Source organism: Symphalangus syndactylus, chromosome 17, assembly GCF_028878055.3.
Source record: "Symphalangus syndactylus isolate Jambi chromosome 17, NHGRI_mSymSyn1-v2.1_pri, whole genome shotgun sequence".
Taxonomy (NCBI): domain Eukaryota; kingdom Metazoa; phylum Chordata; class Mammalia; order Primates; family Hylobatidae; genus Symphalangus; species Symphalangus syndactylus.
The window spans coordinates 96,476,637-96,498,970 of NC_072439.2; the positions used below are offsets into that span (position 1 = coordinate 96,476,637).

General features: G+C 49.5%; 1 protein-coding gene and 3 long non-coding RNA genes across 7 annotated transcripts in view; 3 read left to right on the plus strand and 1 right to left on the minus strand.

Annotated features, from left to right (window-relative positions):
• Positions 1 to 519: 519 nt before the first annotated feature.
• On the plus strand, positions 520 to 11,099 carry LOC134733355 (uncharacterized). Its single transcript, XR_010116807.1, has 3 exons — positions 520 to 607; positions 2,164 to 2,385; positions 10,905 to 11,099. It is a non-coding gene; the product is annotated as an uncharacterized lncRNA (long non-coding RNA).
• LOC134733354 (protein FAM151A-like) lies at positions 8,275 to 10,180 on the plus strand. Its single transcript, XM_063622333.1, is given in 3 exon segments — positions 8,275 to 9,068; positions 9,070 to 9,221; positions 9,320 to 10,180. Coding segments are annotated over 3 exon segments (1,740 nt in total). The 3' UTR covers positions 10,114 to 10,180.
• Positions 11,100 to 13,240: 2,141 nt separating the features above from the next.
• LOC134733193 (uncharacterized) lies at positions 13,241 to 14,662 on the minus strand. The gene is made up of 3 exons (XR_010116719.1): positions 14,158 to 14,662; positions 13,935 to 14,039; positions 13,241 to 13,778 (listed from the first exon to the last, which is right to left on the minus strand). It is a non-coding gene; the product is annotated as an uncharacterized lncRNA (long non-coding RNA).
• Positions 14,663 to 14,975: 313 nt separating this feature from the next.
• Positions 14,976 to 22,334, plus strand: part of LOC134733187 (uncharacterized) — a 31,264-nt gene continuing 23,905 nt past the window's right edge. For 2 of the 4 annotated variants that reach the window (XR_010116706.1, XR_010116705.1), the window contains exons 1-3: positions 15,025 to 15,200; positions 15,314 to 16,475; positions 17,761 to 17,876. This is a non-coding gene — a long non-coding RNA (uncharacterized lncRNA). Of the gene's footprint in view, positions 15,201 to 15,313; positions 16,476 to 17,760; positions 17,877 to 22,334 lie in introns of all 4 variants that reach the window. The other 2 variants (XR_010116707.1, XR_010116708.1) reach the window with 2 other exon arrangements.

Sequence of the window (22,334 nt, forward strand, 5' to 3'; positions counted from 1 at the left end):
GTCACCCAGGCTGGAGTGCAGTGGCGCGATCTCGGCTCACCGCAAGCTCCACCTCCAGGGTTCTAGCGATTCTCCTGCCTCAGCCTCCTGAATAGCTGGGGCTACAGGTGTGTGCCACTGTGCCTGGCTAATTTTTGTATTTTTAGTAGAGACAGGGTTTCACCATGTTGTTCAGGCTGGTCTCGAACTCCTGATCTCGTGATCCGCCCGCCTTGGCCTCCAAAAGTGCTGGGATTACAGGCGTGAGCCACTGCGCCCAGCAAGCCTCTACCACGTGATGTCACAGGTGTGGGCCCAGCAGTGCACAAGTAAGACCCAGCTCCTCCACGTGAGCTTGCCCATCACTTGGAAACTTACATTGCCTCTCTTGGGCTTACTTTTCTTGTCTGTAAGAATTGGGCACCTGTGAGACATTTAGCGTGGTGGACACATGGCCACGCCATGCCTTCTGGCTGAGAGCAAGTGTTCTCAGCCATCTCCCTCAGACCCTAACTCCACAGACCCCCTTTCTCAGCAGGGTGACTAACAGACCATCAGAGCGGCAGGAAATTGGAGAATCGCTACGACAGTCACCCAGCCTGGCTGGCAGCATTGAAAGAACAAACAAGTGAGCCTCCAGAATTAAGGAATTAGGGAGAAAAGCAGCCCTGACTTCAGAGGGTGATGGAACGTTTGCAATGGATGAGAACGTTGAGCTGAGAGAGGGAAGGGAATAAGCAGTCTTAACTAGTCGGTTTCCTTCCTAAAGTCCTTTCCAGGTGATTTTTTCTCAGGAGGTTCAAAGCACTTGCCAGCTCCCTCTGAGGTGCTTCTCCCCTGCCTCTGTGATGAGCATTGGTCAGATGGGGATGATGGGGATGTGCGGCTCAGGCAGAGCAGAGAGGCTCCGTGGGGCAGCGGGAACAGCACTGGACGGGCCAGCAGAGTTGGGTGGCTGTGTTCGAGGCCTGTCTCTGGATAAGTTGCTTTCTCTGGGGCTCAGCTTTCTCATTGTGTCTGTAATGTGAGAGGTCGGCCTGCGGTCCCACGGACCCTGCTCCCTTCCTACCTCACCGTTCCTTTGCATCTACAGGTCCCCTCTCCCTACCCTTCGGTTCTTACTGCACACACTCACTCCTGCTTCCGTTCTGGCTTCTCCTCTCCTCCCTCATCCCAAATGGTGCCCACTGCAAGTCACTCCTTCTCCATCTCTGACTGCAACTGGCCCTTCCTCGTCAAAAACCCTTCTTCCTCCAGCTCTTGGCAAGCCCTCCCTCCTATTCTCCTGAGCAATCAGATGCCACACAGGTTACTTCAGTGCAGGCCTCTCAGCTCTGACTACTCATAAGACACCCTGGGCTCTGTTTAAACCTGAAAGCTCAGTTCGCCCCAAGCCAATTGAATCCAGTGTCTTTTCAAAGCTCCCCGAGGGATTCGAATGCGCTCCCGGGGCTGAGAACTAAGGTGGCCCACACCTCTGTCCCACGTGGATTAACCTCCTCCCTTTATAAAAACAAAGTCAAGGCCCTTCAAAAGCCTTTTTTAGACAGAGTCTCAGTCTGTCGCCCAGGCTGGAGTGCAGTGGCTCCATCTTGGCTCACTGCAACCGCCCGGGTTCAGTTGATTCTCCTGCCTCAGCCTCCTGAGTAGCTGGGATTACAGGCATGCCCACTATGCCCAGCTAGTTTTTTGTATTTTTAGTAGAGGCATGGTTTCACCATGTTGGCCAGGCTGGTCTTGAACTTCTGATCTCAAGTGATCCACCTGCCTCGGCCTCCCAAAGTGCTGGGATTACAGGCGTGAGCCACTGCACTGGGGCCAAAAGCCATTCTTAATGACATCTCCCGTGTTTGGTTGGCTTTTGTCTCTTTTTCTTTCCTTTATTTAAAAAGCCTTTGGCCATCAAGTCCTGGGAGTTGATGACATTCCTCAATCAGCTCACAGCGCATTTGCATGACCGATCCCTGCATGTCCCCTCTTTTCTTGTGCTAAAGGTGATTATCCCCAGGCCCGAATCCTATTCTTTTTTTTTTTTTAACCCATAGACCATCATTTTGATATGTTTACCTTTTTGTTTGAACATGTTCTTGCGAAGCATGTTCTTCTGTGTATATGTGCTTTTACGCATGGAAATGACATGCCCTGTGGTCCCTGCCAGTGACTTGGCTTCCTGATGCTCCACAGGTACATCTTCCATAAAGACCCTGCCCTGAGCTCACCATTCCTCTTTCTGAGAGAGCTGAGGTGGTTCTTCCGTCAGGGGAGCAACCATTGTTCCAGGCTTAAAGCAAGTCAGAGAGAGACGCACACGTGTAGGATTCTAGGACCTTGACCCTCCACCGCAAACAGAGGCACTCACCTCTGCATTCTGGGAAATGGCAGCCTGTGTGTCAGCCAGATAAACACGTAAGTTCAGGGGCATCTAACAAACAGCTGTACCCACCGACCTTGTTTTGTTGGTCCCATTTTCACAACTGCTGATGTGGCCACTTGAATAAATAACCAAGAGCAGCAGCCTCGACGCCCGCAGGACCCTGTGCACACAGACAGCAGGCAGCAGGCCAGCACCCTGGACGGCTGGTACCGACGCCCTCCATCTGTCCATCTGTCCCCAGGGCTGGGTGGACAGGGAAATCTCTTTACAGTGCCGACAGCGGAGCCTGGTGCTGAGACCATCTGACCTGATCTTGAAAGGACTGCATTCTCCCGCCAGTCTCTGGCAGATTCCAGCTTGGGGCCTGTTTTCTGGAGCTAGCTGTCTCATGAACCCCAGCCTGCTGGCTGGGAGATCCAGCCAGGTCAGTTTCATGGCCAAGAGAGCAACCAGTTTTATGGCCAAGAGAGCAACCGGTTACTATCTCGAGCTGGAGCAAATGAATTATCTTTAGTCCTTCTGTGCAAAACTAAAACCAAAATGTTTCTGTTTTTGGTTTGGGAGTGATGCATCTGGCAGAGGGTTGGGGTGTTAGACTCAGTCCATGCCCCTCATTTTGCAGGGCTGAAACTGAGGCCAAAGGGACTTGCTCAGGGTCACAGAGCTGCAGAAGAGCCCCCAGTCAAACTCAGCGGTCCTGAACCCCAGGCTGTCCTTTCAATTCCCCAGCCTTTGTTCCAGGTTGCATCCCCCACGGGGCTGCTTGTCCTCATCAGTGCGCAGTAATCCCAGGCTCTGCAGGAGGGGCCGCCTTCTCTTTCATGCTGTGCTGTTGAGCATAGACCACAAAACATGGAATACCTCGCCCAGGGTTTCTGTCCAGCTTGGCTGTGTATTTCAGTCTTTGAGCTTCAGTTTCCCACTCTGGGGAGAAGGGCTAACAAGAGTTATGATATATGTATCAGAAGCTTTAAAATAGTCATAGCCTTTAACCCAGCGATTTGATTTCTGGGAAATTATCCTGTAAAAGTGATTGAAAAAGAATTATGCTCACAATGTCCATTGTGCACATAAGAAAAATGAATCTCCAAACCAGTATTCAAACTCACAAATAGAGCGTGATCCCAAAACAGTATTCAAAGTCACAAATAGAGTGTGATCCCAAAACAGTATTCAAACTCACAAATAGAGTGTGATCCCAAAACAGTATTCAAACTCACAAACAGAGCATGATCCCAGCTGGGTTAAAAAAAAAAAAAAAAAGAGGGAAGGAGGCCGGGCGCGGTGGCTCACGCCTGTAATCCCAGCACTTAGGGAGGCTGAGGTGGACAGATCACCTGAGGTCAGGAGTCTGAGACCAGCCTGGCCAACATGGTGAAACCCAATCTCTACTAAAAATACAAAAATTAGCCGAGCATGGGGGCGGATGCCTGTGATCCCAGCTACTCAGGAGGCTGAGGCAGGAGAATCGCTTGAACCTGGAGGCGGAGGTTGCAGTGAGCTGAGATTGCGCCATTGCACTCCAGCCTGGACTATAGGAGCAAGACTCTGTCTCAAATTAAAAAAAAAAAAACAGAAGGAAGTAAATAAACAATACCCAGGGTTGCTTAGGTGATGGGTTTATAAATAATAGTTTCTTTATTCCTTTACTGTTTCAAAATGTTTTGCCGTGTTTCTACCATCATGCCTCACTTAACAATGGGGATATGTTCTGAGAAATGCATGGTTAGGCAATTTGATTGCTGTGTGAACATCGTAGAGTGTACACAAACTTAGATGGCGTAGCCTGTTACATATGTAGGCTCTATGGTATAGCTTATGGCTCTTAGTATACAAACCTGTACAGCATGTTACTGTACTGAATAAGGTAGGCAACTGTAGCACAATGGTAAGCATTTGTGTCTCTAAATATAGAAAAGGTACAGTAAAAATACAGTATAAAAGGAAATAAAATGTATACCTTGGCAAGGTATAGATTTTAAAATGTGTACATAATAAGTGCCTTGAACCTATATACCTGTACAGCGCATTTACCATGAATGGAGCTTGCAGGATTGGAAGTTGCCCTGGGCGAGTGGGTGAGTGAGTGAATGTGGAGTGGATGAGAAGGCCTAGGAGTTGCCGTACATGACTGTAGACTTTATAAACACAAGACACTTCGGGTACACTACATTTACTCAGAAATTTTATTTCTTCAGAATAAACTGAGCTTACTGTAACTTTTTTACTTCATAAATTTTTAACTTTTTAAACTGTTTGAATCTTTTATACTATAATAACACTGAGCTTAAAACACAAACGTATTGCACAACTGTATACAAATATTTTCTTTTTTTCTTTTTTTTTTTTTTTTTCAGACAGAGTCTCACTCTGTCACCCAGGCTGGAGTGCAGTGGCACAATCTTGGCTCACTGCAACCTCCCACTCCTGGGTTCAAGTGATTCTCCTGCCTCAGCCTCCCTAGTAGCTGGGACTACAGGTGCACGCCACCACGCCCAGCTAATTCTTTTTGTATTTTTTGTTTTTAGTAGAGACGGGGTTTCACCATGTTGTCCAGGCTGGTCTTGAACTCCTGAACTCATGATCCGCCCACCTTGGCCTCCCAAAGTTCTGGGACTACAGGCATGAACCACCGTGCCCGGCCCATATTTCCTTTCTTTATACCCTTACTCTATAAACTTTTTCTATTCATTTATTTTTATTTTATAAATTTTTTGTTACAAGGACACAGACACACACATTAGCCTAGGCCTGCACTGGGTCAGGATTATGAATATGGCTACCTTCTACCTCCACGCCTCATCCTACCGGAAGCTCTTAAGGGGCAGTAATGTGAATGGAGCTCATGTCTCCTATGATAATAGTGTCTTCCCCTGGAATACCTACTGAAGGACCTACCTGAGGCTGTTTCACAGTTAACTTAAACAAATACCAGAAGTATACTCTAAAATAATGATAAAAGGCGTAGCATAAAAATACTAGACGATAGGAAGTTTTTGACTCCATTATAATTTTGTGGGACCACTGTTGTTTATGGAGTCTGCCAATGACCAGATGTTACCATGTGGCACATGACTGCATATGACTTTTAAAAGCAGCAAAGCAAGGCTTTGAAAAATCTTCAAGCATCAAAAATGAAGGAAGGAAACATTTAAAATTCTAGCCTGTTTTGCAGTGTTCTAAGCCAGTTTTTTCAACATCGATTATCAGATTAATTCTCACCACAGCCCCCGCAGTTGGGTATGGACTTGAACTCCATACCTCATTTACAAATGAGGAGGCTGAGGCGAGGGAAGTGAAGAGACTGTTTCTACCTGGGAGTGGAGGGGCCAGCAAGGGACCAGGCTTCTGGCTGTGGTGACAGGGCTCCCGCCATCAACATGCCTGCCCCTTAAAGCACAATGTCAAGACTAACCAAGGATGGGGCAGGGCGAATTGTTAGGCAGCCTGAGACCTGTGTGTGTGAGTGGGACAGACAGCAGAGGGGGTGCGTGGGGTTGCTGACCCCCTTCCTCTGGCTAAAACAGAGAAAGGGCTAGACACAGGTAGCATCCACAGGGAGGCTACGTGGTGCATGGACTTGGGCCTGTGCCTTTTTTTTTTTTTTTTTTTGAGACGGAGTTTCGCTCTTGTTGCCCAGGCTAGAGTGCAATGGTGCCATCTTGGCTCACTGCAACCTCCGCCTCCCGGGTTCAAGCAATTCTCCTGCCTCAGCCTCCCAAGTAGCTGGGATTACAGGCACCTGCCACCACGCCTGGCTAATTTTTGTATTTTTAGTAGAGACGGGGTTTCATCGTGTTGGCTAGGCTAGTCTCAAACTCCCGACCTCAGGTGATCCGCCTGCCTCGGCGTCCCAAAGTCCTGAGAGGCGTGAGCCACAGCGCCCATCTGGCCTGTAGCTTTTTAAAGCAGGGCTTGGTCCTTGAATTCATAAAGTGGCCACTGAGTTGCATCATCGGGGGTGGGGGGTGGTGGGAGGAGGGTCAGGCATGCCAGGAGCAGGTAGGATACCATTTCCAAATCACGCACCACCGAACAACCATTTTCCGGTCTAGAAAATAATAGCAGCTGGCCCTCGTCTGGCGGCCTCTTTCCCTGGGGTTGTGGTGCACCGAGGGTCAGAGAGCCTATCAAAGGTCCTTGGTGTTTCAGGCTGCCTTCACTCCCCCTTCTCACTCATTCTACCCCTTTTTGGAAGCTCAGAGCTCCCCAAGACAGGAATGCAGGCCTGGTGGCTCTGGGTTAAGAAGGCTCAGACAGAAGGTCCAAGCTGTCTCAGGAACTCACACAGAGGCTGGCAGGAGAGAAAAGACAGGCCGCTTGGGCTCACAAGGTTGAGGGTCCAGGTATCAGGAAAGGGGAGGGAGCATGCGGCTTTGAACACATGCTTGAGTGGTGCCTCAGCACCTCCCCCTGCCCAGGTAGCACCGTTTTGCATTATCCCCTCCAGTATCTCTGGGTAAGGTCTGCATCGCCTGAGCCCCTTGTCAGAGCACCTCCAACGTATGGGCAGTGGCTGTGTCATCAGTGCCCTGAAGGATAAAATGTTGCCTTGTGGTGAGCGTGGGAAGACAGCTCTAGCAAGAGGCGGAGAAGGCGCAGGCCTTCCCTACATTTGGGTGTCTCACAGGTCCGTCTGGCTGCAGTGTGGATGAGGAGTGTGTTGCGGGGAAGAAACCTCCCCTGGATGCCTGGCATTGCAGGGTAACGGATAGAGCTCTTGAGGGTGAGATGCACCAGGATCCCCTGCATCATGGGGAACTTATTTAAAAATGCAGACTATGGGCTGTCCTCTGAGATTCTGGTTCAGTAGTCTGGGGCGGGGCCTAAGCGTCAGTGTTTAAACATGTTCTCCGGATGACGCTGATGCATGTGGTCTCTGGACCACACTTGGAGATCCCTTGACTGAAAGGTTAGCCTGACTTGCCCACAGCCAGATAGAACTACACAGGCTCCAGAATGTGTCCTTGTACTGACACCGCCTCATCTCTGGTCCAGAAGCCCAATTAAGGCGCCCATATAATCCACACCAAACAGGCATCTCCTCATTCTCCCAGATGTCTTCCTGGGAATTTCTGCATGTTCCCATGGGAGGGAGGATATACTCAGTGTTCAGTTTTGGGGGACAAAGTGCACATAAGTGCTTCTCACCCTAGGTTACCTGGAACTGTAATACTCCACGGTGCTATAAGCAAGTCCTTGAACTATTCCAAAAACTCTTTATTTTTTTATTTTTGAGATGGAGTCTCACTCTATCGCCCAGGCTGAAGTGCAGTGGTGTGATCTGGGCTCACTGCAATCTCCACCTCCCAGGTTCAAGCGGTTCTCCTGCCTCAGCCTCCTGAGTAGCTGGGACTACAGGTGTGCACCACCACACCCAGCTAATTTTTGTATTTTTAGTACAGGTGGGGTTTCATCATGTTAGCCACTGGTCTTGAACTCCTGATCTCAAATGATCCACCTTCCTTGGCCTCCCAAAGTGTTGGTATTACAGGTGTGAGCTACCACACCTGACCCCCCAAAAACTCTTAACTATAATAAAACTGTAGGGCTGATGTTTACTTTGTTTTGGTGCAAAACACATCCATTTAGTATGCTGACATTGGGCTGAATCCACTGCAGCGAACATGCATTAAGTACTCACTGTGGGTTAGGCAGGGCTGGCCTGGAGTTTACATGTTTTCATGTCACTGATTCATTAGCATATGGGTAAACAAGTTATTAATTAATGCACTCAAGCAGGCGATGTTGTCCGAAAGAAAGATTCCACAAAGGGAACAAAATGATGACACTTAAAAGGTTTGACTGGTGGAGAACGAGGTGCTGCTGGGGCCTCCTGCCCCCCATGGGATCCCAGCCTGCAGGGGCCTTGGGGACTTGGGGTCGTGCGGAGTTGGGGGCGTTCCCCAGAGAACGTCGTCATGGCCTGCAGGGAGCAGTTATCGAAGAATCAGGTCAAGTGGGGGTTTGCTGGCATTACCTGTGTTTCTGTAGTGGTCACTGCCGCGATAGCCCTTGCCATCACCTTGCAGTGGCCAGGCTGTGAGCTGGAGGCCTGCAGCCCCGGGGCCGACATGCTGGATTACCTGCTGAACCTGGGCCAGATCAGCTGCCGAGATGCCCTGGAGGTCACCTGGTACCATGCAGCCAACAGCAAGAAAGCCGTGACAGCTGCCCTGAACAGCAACATCACAGTCCTGGATGCTGACATCAGTGTCGAAGGGCTCGGCTCAGCTGACGAGACGGGAGCTCCCATCATGGCACACCCTCCGGCTATCTGCAGTGATGACGCACTGGAGCAGTGGCTGGACGGTGTGCTGGGCTCTTCCCAGAAGGGCATCAAACTGGACTTCAAGAACATCAAGGCCGTGGGCCCCTCCCTGGACCTCCTGTGGCGGCTGACAGAGTGGGGCAAAGTCCGGCCGCCCATGTGGATCAACGCTGACATCTTAAAGGGCCTCGACATGCCCATCTCAACTGAGGTCAGTGCCACACAGTTCCTGGCCCTGGTCCAGGAGAAGTATCCCAAGGCCACCCTGTCTCCAGGCTGGACCACCCTCTACGTGCCTGTGTTCCCAAACGGGATGTACACCCGAGCCATGGTGGAGAAGATGCACTAGCTGGTGGGAGTGGTGCCCCAGAGTGTCACCTTCTCTGTGCGGTATTCCACGGTGTGGGCCGCCCAGCCCCACTGCAGCTGGCTGCTGAGCCAATCTGAGGTACAGCCTGACGCTGTGGCAGGCTGCCTCGGACCCCATGTGGGCAGAGGGTCTGCTCTACATCCAGGATAACACTGCTGTCCACCAAGTCTATGACATCTTTGAGCCTTTCCTGTTGCAGTTCGAGCAGCTGGCCTCTACTTGGCAGGGTGCCATGAAGCTTAGAGAGGATGGCTGTGGAGCTGTGGCCTACAGAAGGTGTTCATGAATGGCAGCCACCTCACCTTGGCCATTTGGGGCCCCACAGTGAATGCCACACGGAAACAAATGTACTACACGGGAGGCAGCCTGATCCCTCTTCTCCAGCTGTTTGAGGGAGATGGTCTTCTCGATGCTGCCCCAGGGGTACAGCAATGGTCACCCTCCCAGACAGAAGGCATGATCCTGCTGAACATTGGCCTCGAGGGAACTGTGGCTGAGAAGCCCGTGCCCACTGTCTGTGCTCCAAGTGGCAGCATCCTGAGGTTGGAGTCCTGCCTGCAGCAGCCGGCCACACATCCCGGACACTGGAGCGTCCATTTGCAAATAGTGGAGCCCGCAGCCCTCTGGCCGTCCCTGGCCTTGCTGGCATGCCTCTCCAGCCTTGGCCTCTTGCATCGGCTTGTGTGGATGGGGGCCAAAATCTCCCATGGGAGTTTTTCAGTCCTTGGCCACATGGCTGGCAGAGAGCTGCTTACAGCTGTGGCTGAGGTCCTCCCCCACGTGACTGTGGCACCAGGCTGGACTGAGGAGGCGCTGGGCAGTGTCCACAGGGAACAGCTGCTCACGGATATGCTAGAGCTGCGCCAGGGGCTCTGGCAACCTGTGTCCTTCCAGATGCAGGCCAGGCCACGGGGCCACAGCACGGCTGGAGCTGTTGCCAGGCTGCCGGCATCCTCCCCTGGGGCTACTGCCACAGTGGAGCACAGCCCAGCTCGGGGCGACTATGCCTCTGAGAGGACAGCGCTGCTGGGCGCCAGGGCTGTAGACAGGACCCGAATCTACTACAGGCTGCCCCAGGGGTACCACAAGGACTTGCTGGCCAATGTTGGCAGAAACTGAGCACCCAGGGGTGGTGGGCCAGCGGACCCCAGGGTGGAGTCTTCCCACGGGGAGGCAGGAAGAAATAAAGGCCTTTGCCTTTCTCCAGGCAAAACAAAACAAAAAAGAAAGGTTTGAAACCCTGGTCTGGATATCTAGCTTATTGTGTGTGGTCAATAGAAGCTTTTTAATAAATGAAAAATGTTTTACTCACCTTTTCACCCCTTTGCTAGAAAAGACAACTTGGAGTTTCCAAGAGAACAGTCTGTGCCCTGGCTATGTTTCAGAAATGTTCGTTCTATTCAGTCCAGCTGCAGGGAAAAGGATTGTTGCTAGAAGCAAGGGCCTACTTTACACAGCTGTATCTAGGGAAGGCTGAGGGTTGCTCCCCATGGTCCTCTGGCTCTCCCCCTGACTGTTTTATGGTCAGGCCCATATGCAGCTGCTGGGATCCCTAATGATGCCTGATATATGGGGAGCTTCAGTGGCTACACTTAAGGCTCCAAATATTAGCAGAGGACTCTTGCACTGTCTGAAGACCAGCAGTTGATGTATTCCGTGTGCTGGAGTCTGCCAGCCCATTCGAATTGAATGAAGCACATTCTTTCCTGACAGCCTCCTGGGGACCAAGAGCAAGGTGCTTTTGGCTTTGTGGCTGCATTTGGAACTCATTCTTTCTCCTTTATTTCTGGAAGCTCTCCGCATCTCCTCTGCCTTCAGAGAACCCGTGGTGGTGTGTATCAGAATCACTCCTGGAGATTTTGATTCAGGTGGTCTGGGACAGCCATCTTCCTTTTAATAATCCTCCATAGGTGACTGTGAATTGCTCTGAGGCCGGAGAACTGCTGACCTCTGTAGGTAAATGATCCTCAAGCCAACACCTCCACTCCAGACCTCCCGAGCTTCAGACATATGCAACCTTCTGTGTTTTGGGCAGCTCCACCTGGAATGTCTAAGAGGCACCTCAAGCTCCAAGTAGATATCCTGTAAGTTTTGGAGTCCCTCACCTGCCGTATTCAATTCATTCTATTTATTTATTCTTTCTTCCAAAATAGCTCTCAATTCTCTCACCTCCTAAGGAAAATTCTGCCTTTTGTAAACAAGGTCTAGTTGTCACTGGATGGAGAAGCTGTTTCTCTGATTCACCTGATTTCCCTTTTTCTTGAGAATTTCTCCCTAACCATTGCTCCCATCTCATAAATAACTTATAATAACTTGTGTAGGGGCCTGTGATTCCCCTGCATACATGCATGCTTCTTCCTTTAGTTTCCTGTAGCACAGCTGAGACAAGGCTGGAAAACCTGACTGGATTTGTCCCACTGGAGACTCAGTGATAAGTGAAGGGAGATCAACACAGGGTATACTGTGACCCAGGATACCTGGCACTCAGCACCTTTCCCTTTGAAGCCTGAAGGGCCTGCCTCACCTGAACTCCCCCTGGCATCCCTATGGCGGGTACTATCTTGGCACTTGCCAAGTTGAGTGTGTGCCCAGAACAGGTCTTTACCCAGAACAGCTGGAGCAAGTTCCTCTCCCTGCTTCCCCGCTTCATTTCTGCTTCTTGTCAGAGCACCCATCTGGTTCTCAAATGGCTGGTGTTGGATATAACCACTCCCTTCAGAGGAGACCATGCCTATTCCAGGGCCAGGGTTGCATAAGGTTCAGCACTGCAACCAAATCAAAATATGACATAGTGACCCCGATTTTAATGATGAACTCACATTACACCCCCTGGCCGTGCCATTGCCGCTGCCTTAGTTCCAGGCTTCGGTAGCTCTTGCCAACCAGTAGCAGAAGGCTCCCCCCCCATCTTTGAGCACAGCCAGTCTTCCCACGGTAGCTGGACCCACAATCCGAAAACTACAGAATATCACCATTTAGCAGTTCTCAAACTATTTGGTCTTAGGATTCTTTTACACTATAAAAAATTACTGACGAGGTGGGCAGATCACGAGGTTAGGAGATCGAGACCATCCTGGCTAACACAGTGAAATCTCATCTCTACTAAAATACAAAAAATTAGCCTGGTGTGATGGCACGTGCCTGTAGTCCCACGTGCTCAGGAGGCTGAGGCAGGAGAATCGCTTGAACCTGGGAGGCGGAGGTTGCAGTGAGCCAAGATCACGCCACTGCATTCCAGCCTCTGCGACAGAGTAACACTCCATCAAAAAAAAAAAAAAAAAATTACAGAAAACCCCAAAGATATTTTGTTTATGTGACTTATATCTGTCCGTATTTACTATATAAATTAAAACACAGAAATTTAACAAATGTTGACTTACCAATTCATTTAAAAATAGCAATAATAAACTCATTACATGTCAACGTAAATGTTTTAACTAAAAAGTAATCATATTTCCTAAAACAAGAAACAACTGCTTACAAGAGTGGCATCGTTTTATATCTCTGCAAATCTCTTTAATGCTTGAATCAATAGATTACGCCAGTGACTCATCGCTGTTCCTGCATCCAATCAGTTGTGCCACGTTGTTTTGGCCAAAGTGTGTGAGAAAAATCTGGCCTTACACAGACATGTAGTTGAAAAGGAGAGGAGGATTTTAATATTCTTCTTGACAATTATGGTTTTTTTTGTGTTTTGTTCTGTTTTTGAGATGGAGTCTCGCTGTGTTGCCCAGGCTGGAGTGCAGCGGCACGATCTTGGCTCACTGCAACCTCTGCCTCCTGGTCAAGCGATTTCCAGCTAATTTTTGTATTCTTAGTAGAGATGGTGTTTCACCCTGTTGGCCAGGATGGTCTCAAACTCCTGACCTCAAGTGATCCACTTGCCTCAGTCTCCCAAAGTGCTGGGATTACAGGCGTAAGCCACCTCCCCGGGCCGGGTGGTTTTTTTTTTTTTTTGGATTCTATACCCAAACTCAAGAAGTGATAGTTTCTTAAAGGTTTATTACAATATGAAATCTGAAACTATATCAATAAACTTCTTGTACTATCTCACATTAAAATCCATCCATTTCTCCTGTACTTTGAACGTGTCTTTGGCTTGCACATGATTGCCTAACATTAGACGTTGATCATTTGAAAAATACTGGTTCACTGTGTTGTATACATTTTCTAAATGTTGACGTTTTTACTCTCCAATATTTAGATAGCTCCCTCAGCCTCAGAGCTCAGAGGCTGGCTCAGAGCCAACACCATTCTGCCCAGTTATCAATGAAGACTTTCGCTCTTAAGCGGAGTGAAGGGCAAAACCTAAACGGTTTTTCCAACAGTTGTACTCTGATTGCGGAAACCAAAGGAAAGAGTCATGGGTTCTGACGAAAGGTTAGAAAAGCTTTTCGGAGGAGAAGGCATTGAACCTTGATGAGTGGGAAGTTTAACTTCTGGGAAAGTGAAACTGAAATTCTTCTGAGCCACATTATGCTCTTGGCTATCCTTCCTTTTAGCCTATGCAACCCAATTTAGTCAGCTTCCTCCCGTCTTGGTCAGGGCCTGGGGTGGGAGTAGAGCTGGGGTGAGGTGGGACCACAGTGAATCAGACCCAGCCCCTGCCCACCAGGACCTGTAGTCTGGTCATTGATAATCCAGTAGAAGGCAGTACATTGTGAGTGCCATAGAAAAGGTACCTTGTGGGGGCCTTGCAGGACCGACCATCACACCTGGCTGGGGATCAGGAATGCTTCATGGGGCAGGTCCTCTTTGAGATGTGTGCTGAGGGATGGGCAGGGCTTTTGAGTGAAGGAAGGAGGGTAGATGTGAGTCTCTATTTTAATTCTCCGGCAAAAATATTCTAGTTTCTCTCTCTTAGTGGGTAGATTGGTAGGAAGATAAGGTTGGTTTGGGTAGGCTTTGTCTCTTTCAGGTATCCGATACCCACTCCTCACCTTAAAACATATCTGTGTCTGTAACTGTCCTTCTTAGGTCCAGAACCAAACTCATCTGTCAATGGAGCGCTCCATGGATAGGGACCAGCAGGGGAGTTAATGGCCCTGGAGACAGAAGGGGCAGGAGGTCAGGGGTCAGGGCTTCGAGAGCAGCCAAGGGGCATTGGGAGGAAAGAGACTGCAAAGAGACTGAAAGGTAACTCGTTACGTGACAAAGACTTACTGTTATTACTGATAATTTGCAGCAGGCACTGTGTTAGGAACTGGGTATCCTAAGATGAAGATAGCAAGGTGTCTGCCCCAGGGACCCCCCGCACGGAGGTGGCTGTGTCAGCAATAGTGGTGTCACAGTAGGTAAGTGTAGCGAGCAAAACAGGCCACAGAAGTGTGCACTGGCCCGCGGTGACCCCAAGGAGGACATGATCCCCCTTGTCTGGGAGGTAAGGACAGCAGGCAGCCCCTGCAGCTGGGAGTGGTGGTGGGAGAAGCTGCCAGGCTGGCTTCTTGCAGGTCGGCTCTTAGAGTTGGGCCTTTTTGGCCAATTAAATGGTCTAACCTCTCCCTTAAACTCAAGAACTTTCTCCATGAATTCTCAGTCCTGTGCTCACCCAGGCTCTGCCGCGTCTTTTGCTGTTGGGTGGCTGTGGTCGTCACAGGTTCTGCTTCATTTTAGAGACCAAGTCAGCCTTCTGGACTCCCACCTGCTGGGTAAAAAGCCAGTAACAAGTGAGAGCCGCGCTCCTCAGGCCCCACCCCCTGTGGATGATTGATTTCTAAGTAGGGGAAGCCCGCGCTCCTCAGGCCCCACCCCTTGTAGATGATTGATTTCTAAAGTAACAAGTGAGAGCCGCGCTCCTCAGGCCCCACCCCTTGTGGATGATTGATTTCTAAGCAGGGGAAGCCCGCGCTCCTCAGGCCCCACCCCTTGTAGATGATTGATTTCTAAAGTAACAAGTGAGAGCCGCGCTCCTCAGGCCCCACCCCTTGTGGATGATTGATTTCTAAGCAGGGGAAGCCCGCGCTCCTCAGGCCCCACCCCTTGTAGATGATTGATTTCTAAGCAGGGGAAGCGCGGCAGCCCAGGGTTAGACACGCGTCTATTTGCTTGCAGATCTACACACACTGTCTCCGGCTTCTTTTGTGGCTTGGTAGAAGCCCCAGCTTTTTAACTTATTAAGCACAGCTGTTCCCTCTGCAGGACTGCAGGCAGGACCGTCCTCTTCGCGGGCTCACTGCAACATTCAGTAGCTGCTTTGAAGGAACAGAGTAAGGTTGCCACATACCAGTCTGTCCTCCCGTCACTTCAGGGTTCCACTCACCGTGGGTTCGGGGCTTCTTTGATTCTTTGTTTCCTTTAGTTTTCATTCTCTCCTCTTCAGAACAAGAGTAGATGGTTCGGTGTATGCAAATATCACAGTTCCAGGTAACTTGAAGGAGCAGTTTGGATTCAGGTGTTCATTCTTACTTTTATATGACCGTAGATATAATCTCTCTCTTTATGCAAATAAGACTTACTATTGTATTATAAGAGCAATAACCATGCACTGCTTCAAATGACATCATTTACATTTTTATTTTTGCAGTAAGAACACATTTAGGCAACAGAACCAATGCTACTTTTTGAGAGATATTTTCTAATTTCTAATGTTGATGGGTTCAAAGACTTGCTATGAGTACACAGGTCACAGACACCACCTCATGCAAAGCAGAAAGGAAATAAATCAAGGAATGAGAACGAGCGCCAAAACCATTCTTTCTTTTTTTTTTTTTTTCTTTTGAGACAGAGTCTTACTCTGTTGCCCAGGCTGGAGTGAAGTGGTGCAATCTTGGTTCACTGCAACCTCTGCCTCCCGGGTTCACACCATTCTCCTGCCTCAGCCTCCCGAGTAGCTGGGACTACAGGCGCGTGCCACCATGCCCAGCTAATGTTTTGTATTATTAGTAGAGACAGGGTTTCATCATGTTGGCCAAGATGGTCTCGATCTCCTGACCTTGTGATCCACCTGACCTTGTGACCTCCTGACCTCGTGATCTGCCTGCCTCGGCCTCCCAAAGTGCTGGGATTACAGGCATGAGCCACTGCACCCGGCCGAGCCAACACCATTCTGCCTAGTTGTCAATTAAGACTTTCACTCTTAAGCAGAGTGAAGGGCAAAACCTAAAGGATTTTTCTCACAGTTGGTCTCTGATTGTCTGTGGAAACCAAAGGAAAGAGTCATTGGTTCTGATGAAAGGTTAGAAAAGCTTTTGAGAGGAGATGGCATTGAACCCTGATGAGTGGGTCTTTTGGGTAAACTAAAAAGTGGTGGTGGGGAAAGGAGGAGGGACATAAAGGGGGAGCAGCCCCCTTGGCCCACTGCCCGCGTCCCCTTGGCTTTTCACTGGTGCAAGCTGAACTTACATGCCGAAGAGTCCATGACCCTCCCGCCCAGCAGAAACCCACAGCTGTGACTGATGGAAGTGGTGGACAAATACCCCCAACTTCCTCTCTCGACTCTTGGCTGAGGACAATTCTGAAGTGAGCTCTACACTGTCTCCCAGGTAGGATCAACTGTTAGTTGCTACAATGGGAACCTGCTGAAAAAAGTACCGTTTATTGACTTCTTTTTGTTCCCCACTATCCTGCTGGTTTTTTCTGTCCCAAATATACTTGCACTTGAATCCTTGTCTAAGGGTCTGAGAGTCCAACCTAAGATAAAAGATGTTTCAGTAGCTGGAACAAAACATGTAAATGGAATGGGTTGGGTGTATTTGAAAGGCATGAATGCTCCAAGGGGGCTAGTGTAGTGGCTTGGAAGTTTAGAAGGAGATGAGACTAGAATGATAAGAGTCATGATGTGAAGTATCTGAATCCTGAACAAAATAATCTACCTTTTTTGTAGACAATGGGAAAGCATGGGACTGATGAGGGTGGTGAAAACTTTCTTCCAAGGTCTGCAAGCATCAGCTTCTCTGGCTCAGGCTCTTGGAGCTATATGCTTCTCTTTCAGCCCCTCCATTCTGAATCACTTACTTGTTAGGGATTCTGCAGTATGCACCTATGGTCCACCAAGTTGGTGTCTGCTTTTGAGGAGAGCATTGAATTTCTCCTGGAGCTTGTTGAGCTTCTGTGTGGAAAGAGCTAGGGTTTTTGGAAAAGGCCAGACTTTTGGAACAGTATAGGCTATTTTGGCATTCATTGGATTCTTCCTCATAGGCAGAAGAAGGTGAGTGGCTGGAGCTAGTCATTCTAGTTCTTACAATCTCAGGAGGGATGTTTGATGCAAAGGAGTCAGACAGCTCTAAGAAGAGCTCAGCTCACTGAGTTTGGCATTCCTGGGGGCAAATAGGAAAAGACTTCCAGCCAGTGCTAGGGAGTCAGATGGCAGTTGCTGGTGGCATTAGAGCTGTTCACCAGGGCGTCGCAGGAGGGAAAGCTGTGCATCAAACACCACCCTATCTGCTGAGGGCCTCCTGGGCTTTGGAGAATGCCCCTCAGCCCTGGTAATTATCTAAGACAGTGGTGGGTGTCCAGGAAGCTTGCAATAAGGAGGCCCAAGAGGCTGTTCTTGTTCATCCAAAAGGAGTGGAAAGGAGACAGGGAGGTATGTCTGCTTTGTGGGGAAGGCCCTGGTGCTGGCTAACAGTAAGCAATGTGGTCTTGTAATGCTAGTGGGCCAAAAGCAAAGGGATGTCAGCAATCCAGCCTGTGTTTGTTGAATGCATCTGAGTCAGGTCCTAGGCTGGGCATTGAGCGAGGGAGTCGACAGAAGGAGCAAGATGAGCCCAAGGAATTCATGGTCAGGGGTCATCAAGAAGGTATATGCACATCTAACTGTAATTCCAGATGCAGTCTGACCTGAGCCACGAAGAAGTGCAGAGTACCCAAGAGGCCAGAGAGCTCACGTCTGGTTAGAGTTGGGGTGTTTGATGGGAAAATGAAAGGAGGAGCTGACATCTGAGGTGAGCCTTGTGGGATGTGCAGGGTTTGGACATATGGAGAAGGGTGTCGGGAGATGGGGAGTTTTATTCCCAGGGACATTACCGGGAGGGACTGAAGAATCACTCTAGGTCCAGCTCCCGGGGAGGGGTTCTTGGCTCACTGCCTGCCCTAAGGCCACCTTCCACCTGTGTGAGTCCCCTCTATTCTTTCAGTCCTGGCACTTGGGTCCAGGAGCAGGAGTCCTGGCTCATCTTAGCATTTAGGGAGGCCACATCCCCTCTCTGGGGCACTGTTCCACCACTTAGAACACAAGCAAGTTGGGCTGGTCAAAGAGCATCTGTGTTAGGGAAGGGCTGTCTTGTTACATCTTCCACCTACCCTCGGTGAGAGGCACCGCTGGGCTTAGCCTGATTTCTGACAGGAACAGGGATGTCCCATCCCTCAAGGGTGTTCAGGTGTGTGGTAGGAAATTCACTGGAATGGCACTCTCTCACATTTTAGAATTCTTTCAGAGTAACACCTACCCCATACATCTACTTCCCCCTCCCACACTTACCACCCCCGATGAAACCAAAGCCAGTTTGCCCGAAGTACATGATGTGCTGTGCCCAGCCGACTCCGAGAAACGGGCCTGCTGCCAAGCTCCGCGCAGGCTTGCCTTGCAGGGAGAGCTGCCGGCTCATTAAACCCCTTCATTTATGAGCCCATGACTGCACACTCTGCATGCCAAGGTGCAACATGAGTCTAATGAAAGAATTATTAATGTGCACACCTTAAATGCAAATAGAATAAGGCCCCCACAAAAACACTCTCAGAAGTTAACCGGAATGCTTATGCACTGCCAGTAGAGGGATGGCTCACCCTTTTTCTTGCCAGCCCATTCTAAATCTGGGCATTTGTCCTAGGAAGTTCTTCCTCAGATGGAGTGGAGGTCAGTCTCCCCGTGACTCTGACTTCAGGGCCCGGGTTATCTTGCGGCAAGCCTGAAGCCCTGCTCTTTCTCGTCTCCCAAATCCTGCTCTTCCATGCTCTTCTCTGACACTTCCTGCCAGTCACTTCTTGGAGTTCCTGGCTGGGTCGTCTCTGAAGGGCATTCCTTGGCTCTGTCGCATCGTCTGCTCTGCAGTCTTTGGCTTGCCAGTACTGACCTCCTCAGGTCAATAGGACATTTAGTGTGTGCTGGGCAGTAGGGCAGAGGAGGGATAAAGGATGAGTCACACAAGAACCCAGCCCTATGAGGGCTCACAGTCCAAGAAAGGAGAGAACATCCACCTGCAGATAAGTGCACAATGCTAGGTGCCTGAAAAGAGGTACAGAGGGGGCTCTAGAAATTGTAGGTGGGAATTCAGAGTCCCGTCCAGCTCGGTGGTGTTGGGAGAGAGGGAAGGGGATGGGAATGGGATGTTAGAAAAGATGCCTGGGAGAAGATGGCTTTGAATTGGATCAAGTAGGATGTAGACGATTTGGTCAGGCAAAGATGTGGAATAATCTAGAGAACAGTGAGCAGGAAGATGAAAAAGGCAAGGCAGATGCATGAAACTGTGAAGAGGTCAGTTTGGCAGATGCACAGTACACAGGGTGTGGTTGGGGTTAGAGAGAGTTGACACTGGGGAGACAGGTGGTTCCCATTATGAAAGACTTGAATGTCATGTTATGGAATTTAGATCTGGGAGATGCCTATTCTCTGTGTCACTGGATCTAGTCTCCACCCCACGGTGGTAGACTGATTGCAAACCCATCCTTAATTATTCCCCTCCTGGATCCATGCCCCCTTGTGCTGTAACTTTGACTGCCCTCCCACTCTGATTCTGAGCTCCGACACGTAACTTGCTTGGTCAATGGAATGTCAGCAGTTGTCTCTGCGTAAACAGAGACTTGAAAAATGATTGCACGCTGGGTTTGTCCTCTCTTGCTGCTCCTGGAATCCCGCTGCCACATGAATGAGCATGCTGAAGGCTAAGAGGCTATGTGGAAGGAGAAGCACTGAAGCTCCCCATCTGGCACTCAGCCGACCATAGATGCCTGAGTGAGTGCTAGCAGAGGTCAGTGGGGCCTGGCCCAGAGCCGCAGAACTGCTCAGCTGAGCTCAGCCCAAATTGCCAACCTGCAGAATTGTGAGCTAAAAAATGGTTGTTGTGTTAACATTCTAAATATTGGGGTGGTTTATTATGCAGCAAAAACCAACTACCATAGGTATAATCCCAGATTCAAGGGATCCAGGTTTAGAGGTCCTGGGATATGGTGGAACATATTTTGCATGTGGGAGGAATGTGAGCAATTGTGGCTGGAGCACAGACTATAGGTTGAAAACTAGCCACTAGCCACATATTATTCCCCTCCTCTCAAGTGGTAGAATCTATTTTTCTTTTTCTTTTTTTTTTCTTTCTTTTTTGTTTTTTTTTATTTGAGATGGAGTCATTCTCTGTTGCCCAGGCTGGAGTGCACTGGTGTGATCTCAGCTCACTACAACCTCTGCCTCCTGGGTTCAAGCAATTCTCCTGCCTTAGCCTCCTGAATAGCTGGGATCACAGGCACCCGCCACCAGGCCCAGCTACTTTTTGTGTTTGTAGTAGAGACGGGGTTTCACCATGTTGGCCAGGCTGGTCTTGAACTCCTGACCTCAGGTGATCGCCCCATCTCAGCTTCCCAAAGTGCTGGGATTACAGGCGTGAGCCACCATGTCCAGCCAGAATCTATTTTTCTAACCCTCGATTTGGTGATGACCATGTGACTTATTTCATCCAAATGGACAGAAGCAAATGTGATGTAAGCAGAAGTATGAAAAGTGATTGTACTTTGGGGCTTGCCTGCTTGCTATTCTTGAAACTGTTTGACTGCTTTGTAAACAAGTCCAGGCTAGCACCCTGGAGAGTGAGAGATCCATGTCAAGAGAGGCCCCTGTCTTTCTAACCATCTCCAATAAAGCCATTCTAAAGTGACTGGCCCTAGATAACTTGCCAATCAACTGCAGACACATGAGTGAGCCCAGCTGGGATAGCCAAGATCAGCCTACAGCAGACGAGAAGAACTGTCCAACTGAGCCCAGCTTTAATTGCTGAATTGCTAGACTGAAAAACCAAGGGCTAAATCAATGGTTATTGTCTTAAGGCACTACATTTTGGAGTGGTTTGTAAAAGAACCCATGCTTCTTGCTCTGTAGCCAGGAGGCTGTCCTGTACAGGCTGCATCAGTGAGTTCCCATGCTCTTTGCCTTTGGCCAGCAAGAAGATATTGAGACTGAGGCATTTGTTTCCCTGATTCTTATCCTGCTGGACTATGGTTTGGCCACAGCCTCTGTCAATGGCTCTGTCCACAGCTCACTTTCAGGGTGCCAGCAGTCACTCCTTTCCATGTCCATTCAGGTCCCTGGTGCTGCCAGTTCTGGGGTTCTTCAACATTCCTCAACACTCCCACACCTTTGTCTGTGCTCCATTACCCCATTTGCATGGCCACCTGTGTCCCGAAAAGACCCTCACTGACTACTTTGTTCTGTGCACAATGAGCAGCTGAAGACTCTCCAGTAAATAGAAACATCCAGTTTAAGAACAGTGAAACAGAGCTCCTGCTCTAATGGGTCCTGCTCTGGGCACCCCACAAATGCTGCCTTGGCTTGGGCATTTGGAAAGTCATGCTGGAGAACGAGGCTGCCAAGGAACAACTGTTTCCGGCTGGCTCTCAGGAGCCATCTGGATCTTTGCTTTCTGCAGGGAGTAGTCATCACCCCCTTTCCTGCCAACTCCCCTAAGTTAAAGAATAAAAAATGAGCCTTTCCAGTGCCCCTGGCACCCTTCCTCTCCTTGACAGGATTTTTCTCAAGCACTTTTAGTCAAGCATTAGGCAGCGCATTAAGCAAATCAGGAAGTCAGTTTGGCTCCGGGACATTTGTTCAAAGGACCACAGCCTTGACCCATCTTTTCCACACAATCACCCATGCAGTTAGGACCCTCCAGTGACAGAACTCCCACCAGTGTCTGCCTCTGTGCAAGGCCTCATATGGTTAATAATAGTAATAATTAATGGTGGTGGTGGTAGTGGTGATGATGATGATGATGATAAATGGCAAGGCAAACTGAGAATCTGACTCTTCCACCACCATGGCTATTACCTTTGATGGAGACGAATTTGGACCTCTGTGTCAAGTTCATATGGGAAATTTGTAATGGAAGTCAGAGCTGGAACGAGGAAGGGTCAGTAGGGGTAATATATGTTTCTCATCTAGAAGGGTAGCCCTTGGAAGGACGTGTATCTCCTCAGTGGTGAGAAGTGTTTGATTCTAGCTACTTCAGGGGAGAATCAACCACACACAGCCCAGCTTGGAACCCCTTTCCACCATTTTTCTCCACTGGCCCAGACACAGGATCAGAGCCGACCCCTGCCTTTGAGGGAGCTGCGGGTACTCAGAGTTGCTCTTCCTCTCTTGGTGGAGCAGTTAGAGCCACTTGGGGATGGAAGGCACTGACACTGCACATGTGAGGCTG